This window comes from Notothenia rossii, assembly GCF_949606895.1.
Source record: "Notothenia rossii genome assembly, chromosome: 5".
NCBI classification, from domain to species: Eukaryota; Metazoa; Chordata; class Actinopteri; order Perciformes; family Nototheniidae; genus Notothenia; species Notothenia rossii.
The window spans coordinates 32,857,832-32,864,532 of NC_136903.1; the positions used below are offsets into that span (position 1 = coordinate 32,857,832).

General features: G+C 47.9%; 1 protein-coding gene across 1 annotated transcript; it reads left to right on the plus strand.

Moving 5' to 3' along the window:
• Positions 1-215: 215 nt before the first annotated feature.
• LOC307039268 (uncharacterized protein) lies at positions 216-6,333 on the plus strand. The gene is made up of 2 exons (XM_079681149.1): positions 216-3,095; positions 3,216-6,333. Exon 1 carries the CDS (start codon positions 1,276-1,278, stop codon positions 2,578-2,580), a length of 1,305 nt encoding a protein of 434 aa, XP_079537275.1. The 5' UTR covers positions 216-1,275; the 3' UTR covers positions 2,581-3,095; positions 3,216-6,333.
• The last annotated feature ends 368 nt before the right edge of the window (positions 6,334-6,701 follow it).

Consider the following 6,701-nt stretch of genomic DNA (forward strand, 5'->3'; position numbering starts at 1 on the left):
CACAAGTTGTATCAAATCCCAGGGGCGGTCCCACACATTTCACTAGCAAGGGGCCCCACTGATAAATGGAGGGATTTGGGTCCATTCGTTAAAGATTGGGAATCTATTACTGATTGGACAGCCACACACACACCTCAGATCATGTAATCTATGTCACATGATGTGTTTAAGTACGATGTCAACTGTAATGTACACACGCTGCGTAGTCTGGCTCTGATTGGGGATGATTCTGTTAACCCTGTGCCAGGCCCAGGGGAGCCTGTGTTTTCAGGTTACTCTCATATTTCTGAGCTTCCTGCCGCGCTAAAAGATGTGCCTCCGACACTCTGGGCAGCTCACAAATATGATGTTGGTCTAATCTGTTCTGCCGAAGCTATTGTTATCACCCCAAAGTCTACCTACCGCCCAAACCAACCCCAGTACCCATTAAAGCGTGAAGCTGTTGATGGCATCCGGCCAGTTTTTACCTCTCTGCTTAAACAAGGGGTTATTGTTCCATGTAATGATTCTCCGGTACGCACTCCAGTGTTTCCTGTTAAAAAGATCTGGGACAAACCTCCTGACGAATGGAGATTTGTGCAGGATTTACGAGCTTTAAATGAAGCCGTACATGCACGTGCGCCGCTCGTTCCAAATCCTTATCTCATTCTCTCTCAGGTTCCAGCCTCTGCAGCATTTTTCACTGTTGTAGACCTCTCAAATGCATTTTTCAGTGTCCCTGTACACAAAGACAGTCAATTTTGGTTCGCATTTGAATATGAGGGTAAGCCATACACATTCACACGTTTGTTTCAAGGCTACTGCGAATCTCCCACTGTGTACAACCAAGCATTGTGTACAAGTTTGGCCTCTCTACAAGTTCCCAAAGGCACCGCTTTCATACAATATGTTGATGACTTCATGATTTGCGAACCCACAGCAGAACAGTGTGAAGCTGATACCATCTCCTTGTTACAACACCTCGCAGCTGAGGGCCACAAGGCCAGTTTGTCTAAACTTCAGTATGTGCAAAAGACAGTTACATTTCTGGGTCACATCATTTCAGGAGAGGGAAAAACGCTTTCAGATAAGTGTATTGCATCATTGGCTGCTCTGCCAAAACCTGTCACTAAGCGACAGATGATGTCATTTTTGGGTATGTGTTCATACTGCAGGTCATTAATTCCTAACTATTCTCCGCTCGAACAGCCACTCCGTACAATCACGCATGTCACCGGTTTGAAACCTGCGGATCGCCTTATATAGACGCCGGAAGCCGACGAAGCCTTCATTAACATGAAGCTGGCTCTCCAATCCCCGCCGACGCTAGGTCTGCCTGATCCTACCAAGCCTTTTACACAGGCAGTAGATGAATGCGATGGGTGTATGACCTCAGTTCTCCTTCAAGATCATGGGGGAAAACAGAGGCCTGTTGCCTATTTTTCCTCCAAGCTAGACCCTGTAGCTGCTGGCCTGCCAAAATGTCTCCGTGCAGTTACTGCAGCTGAAAAAGCTCTCAACTCCTCACGTGACATTGTAGGTTATGCACCTTTAATACTGTTGGTTCCACATGCTGTTTCTCTCATCCTCTGTGAACAGAGAACATCACACCTCTCTGCTGCACGTTATCTTAGGTATCACACATGCCTGTTAGACATGCCTAATGTTGAAGTCAGACGCTGTACCACTCTGAACCCAGCATCTCTTATGCCTCTCCCAGAAGACGGTGACGAACACGACTGTGTTGCCGAGCTTCTTATTGTATGTACTCCCAGACCTGACTTAAAAGATGTACCCCTGACCAACCCTGACCTCGTTTTGTATGTTGATGGGTCCGCCTCTCGCGACCCTGTGGGCACTAATCGGGTGGGTTTCTCTGTTGTTTCAGATTCTGCTGTCCTCTGTTCCGGACCGCTCCCATGCTACCTCTCAGCACAAGCAGCAGAGCTCGTAGCACTCACTGAGGCCTGCACTTTTGCAAAAGGCAAATCTGTAAATATCTACACTGACTCACGTTATGCCTTCGGGGTAGTACACGATTTTGGGGCTATCTGGAAGTGTAGACAATTCCTGAAATCTGACGGTAAGCCAGTGCTTAACCATGTCCTAGTTGCAGGCATATTGGACGCCATTCTGCTCCCGTCTGAGGTTGCAGTATGTAAATGTGCTGCACACACCAGCAACACCGACCCCGTTTCATTAGGAAATGCTGCTGCTGACTCAGCTGCAAAGGCAGCCGCCCTGATTCCTCTCGCACCACACGCAGACTCGTTTGTTAACATTCCTGTTTCCTCCATCACTGACAATATTTCGTCACTAACTGCCATGCAGCAGTTAGCTCCACCAACAGAAAAAGCACAGTGGAAAACTGCTGGTGCTACCTTTGACCCCACCTCCAGCATCTGGGTTGGTCCAAATTCCAATCCATGTCTCCCGAGGCATTTTTTCTCACATTTTGCTAAATTGACACATGGGTTGGATCATGTGTCAAAAGGGGGGATGTTAGAAGCTATCAATCAACATTGGTTCACAAGGGGATTCACAGTAACAGCTCAAAAGCACTGTGAAGCATGCTTAATTTGCACACCCACCCCCAACTAGACCATTTGAGCACCTAATGCTGGATTTCATCGAACTTAGTCCATCCGAGGGTAAGAAACACTGTCTTGTAATGGTTGACATGTGGTCCAAATGGGTTGAAGCATTTCCGGTAAACGCACAGACAGCAAATGCTGTGGCTAAAGCTTTACTAAGGGAAATTATTCCTAGATGGGGGATACCAAGCAAGATCTCTAGCGACAATGGTTCACATTTTGCTAATGAGGCCATTGCACAGATAGGAGAATACCTTGGCATGGACATCAGAAAGCATTGTGCTTACCAACCACAGAGTGGTGGTGCGGTGGAAAGAGAGAACAGTACAATCAAAAACAAGCTAGCAAAATGCTGCGCAGACACAGGTTTATCCTGGACACAAGCCCTGCCCATTGTGCTGATGTACATGAGGATGCGGAAACGAACACGGAGTCAACTCAGCCCGTTTGAGATCCTTTTTGCAGCTCCTCCACAGATTGGGATCAAGGCGCCAGGATGTCCTCTCCCCTCCACAACTTTGTGTGAGGATGCTATGTTGTCATATTGTGTTAACCTTTCATCCAATTTAGCAGATATCAGACGCCAGGTAGCGGCAGCTCTACCTACCCCTGCTACTGGTCCACTCCACCGTATCCAACCAGGCGACTTCGTGCTGGTCAAGGACTTCCGGAGAAAGAGCTGGAGATCCAGCCGTTGGCAAGGTCCCTACCAGGTGCTTCTCGTCACCCAGACAGTGGTCAAGGTCACCGAGAGAGCCACGTGGGTCCACGCCAGCCACTGCAAAGCTGTCATCTCCGCCCCAGTCTAGCCGGTCCAGTAGAAACAGACGACGACAAGTGACGTGCCAAGTCACCACCAGCACCACACACGCAGCACATACACCCTAGTACCACACGCAAGACTCATGGGCGACGGCCAGCTGTGCTTTTTCATATGCCTCTGGTTCCTCGTCTGTGCCGTCATGGTGTGGGGTTTAATTGACATGGTCATGAAGGCACGGGCTCAGTCAGACTAGACACATCCACGAAGCAGACGACGACACCAACATAAACTTTGTGCCTGATCGCTGGCGAGTGATTGAAGATGGAATCCCTCGGACAAGAATTGGCTAACGCCCACCTGGAAAGACGACAACGCAACCGTGAGCAATGCAGAAACTGTTGGAGGGTCTGGACACTAGTAGAGTGGATCCTTTGCATATTCCTTATGGGTTTTGTGTTTGCCATAATCCTATACTTCATGTATCCATGGTTAGTACACAACCCTCTAATCAAAGTCAAAGTAGCAAAAAGGTACGTTGGGAAATCCGGGAGAACCGTATGGTCAAAGGGGCTTATCAAAGCAAGGATTGGTAACATTACTCTGGGAGAAGGGGAAGATAGCACAGTGCAGTTAGACCCGTGTAACTACTTCCCTTGCCCCGACCCTATGAAGCTGGGGCGGGCAGACGTTTACATCTGCTATGTAATAGATGGCACTTACACTAGCACCCACTGTTCCGGAGGATGGGCTTTGGTTTTATGGACCACCTCACGCAAGGACTGGCGTTATACCTTATGGGCCGAAAAAACAAAAATCAAAAGGAGACCATCTATCTCTAAAGTCAACTCATCAAGTCCCGCCGTCCTACTACAACTACAGAAGGCCAAAATATCAGACAGGGGCTATTACGTTGTTTGCGCGTATGTATCTGGCAAAGACCCATGCGGCGCGTTTTACATAGACATCACCCCCAAAAACGACACCCCTAAAGCCAAACCTCTAACACAAGTTCTAACATCAATAGGCACATCAACCGTTCTGAAACATGACCCTTCCGTAGGTAACAGCATTGACGACTTAAAAGACGACGTTTGGAAAACTAGTAATAGACTAGACGGTAACGTATGATGGCACACTCTAAGGTCATTTCTGCAGGCCGCAGGGCAAAACGGTTTGTGTTATGCATGCACCCTTTTCCCCCAGGACTCATCAATGGCATTACCTGTTCGCCCACGACCCCTAAACAACACAGAACAGCTGTGTGCCTTTATGGCCCTGACCGGGTCTACCAAAGGGTTGAATAAATGGTATTTTGCAAACGCCTCTCTTCCAGCACCATGTGAGCACATGGCGAACGCCACACTGCGCAATAAACTCCACCGAGATGATGATTAACTCCTTCGAATTGTACGACCCGGTGGCACGTGTTCACCCCAGCCGTCTAGAAAACCTTACCCATAGTCTCTGCATTAGTAGAAGAAAAAAACGCATAGGCTTACACCTTGGCACAGCCACGGGTTGCACTCGTATCATAAAAAACACATGCAGCGCTGACAAATTCAATCTCACAGACTGTCTAGTAAAAGGATTTCCCGATAGAATCAATTCGTCCCAAGCATTCCCTAATGTCACGCATACCTCTCTTCTCCTAGCATGGCCTACCGATGCAGGGGCAGGGGCTCCGCAAGACTATGTGTGGCTGTGCGGAAACAAGTTGTATCAAGTCTTAGCACCCTTTTGGACGGGCACGTGCACCTTAGTGGATTTGACTCCAGCAATCACCGCTCTCGACTCATTGATGCATACCACACACCACTATCCAGAATTCAGACATCCCGACCACCATAGGGCTAAGAGGGCTACAATGACATCTCAGGGCGAGAAGGGTTTCAGCGGGGCGTTCCCCTGGTGGGGCTCCGTGAATAACGCTCATGATATAGACAAAATACACACGATTGGAAAACCTCACTTTCGAAGTTACTCAAGGTTTTCAGGCGCTGAATCCGTTTATGGTAGCAACTAGAAATATGCTAATGCAACATCAATTTGCTCTAGATATCCTGTTTGCCTCAAGGGGGGGCCTATGTCACGTTATTGGAGACTCCTGTTGCACATACATTCCAGACATATCAGAGAACATGACTCGCACCATAAAACACCTTAAAGCACATCTGGCAGACATGAAGGCTGACGATGTGGACTACGACCCTGTAGGCTGGGACTGGTGGTCCTGGCTCACATCGGGAGGGTGGGAAGGTTGGCTGGCCAGAATAGTCACGCCACTCCTCACCATCATAGCCTTGCTCCTCTGTTGTACATGCTGTGTAGTTCCCCTCATGAAGAAATGTTTTTCTAGTATTATCTCCTCTGCATTCGTACAATACACCGCTCTCCCTCAAACCATTGACAATGTTACGACCAATCCAGATTCAGCCCCCACTGATTCCGACACTGAAGAGTCAGACACTGAAATGTAAAATTGTGTGTAAAATTGCCATTCCCTCTTTTCAGTATTCTTTTGCTTTCCACATACGGAGTCTGTCCTCCACAAAAACAGCAACTTTCCATGATATTTTTATGTGTTTACTTAAACCAGCGATGGAGTGTATTCATTGATGTGTTATATCAGTCTATCCTGTCATTTGTTTTATTTTCTTGATTGATCAAATATGATCAAAAGGGGGGAATGTAGTGGCAATTTCTTATGTTACTTTATATGGTAAAACCAAATGATTATATTATGCTTAGAAATTGTTTGGTCAACTCGACCTGTTGTACATCCCGCCAAGGTCGTACCTGGAGGATGCGGCCCTCCCTATGAGAGCATTGTAAGAAAACAGTTTTCTAAAGAAAGTCTTATCTTTTTTACTTCCTGCACAGCAACAGTCCTCTATAAAACACACACATTATACCCTGTGTGCACTCCTGCAGACTACTCTATACTCTGTGAGACATGTACCTTTGAAGCGTTTCAAATAAAGAACCAACGAAAGACAACGCTGCCTGCTTTCACCAGTTTATTATTGATTACTCTCATTGTACATCTTTACAGTATTGACGAGTTTAAAATATCCACAACACCACGCACCAGGTCCACCTTGGAAAACACCCCTGTACCAGCCAGATGCGCCGAAAAGTCCTGAATGTGTGGCACTGGATAGCGGTCAGGCATAGTGGCGTCATTGAGTCGGCGGTAATCCCCGCACGGCGCGGAACCCGCCGTTCGGTTTGGGGACGACGTGCAGGGGGTAAGCCCAAGGACTGTCGGAGCGGCGGACAATGCCCAGGCGCTTCATGGTTGCGAACTCCGCCCTCGCTACAGCCAGCTTAGAAGGGTTCAACCGCTGGGCCCTGGCATAGACAGG

Coding starts and splice junctions, on each gene's coding strand:
- LOC307039268 (XM_079681149.1), top strand. CDS start 1,276: ATGAAGCTGGCTCTCCAATCCCCGCCGACGCTAGGTCTGCCTGATCCT.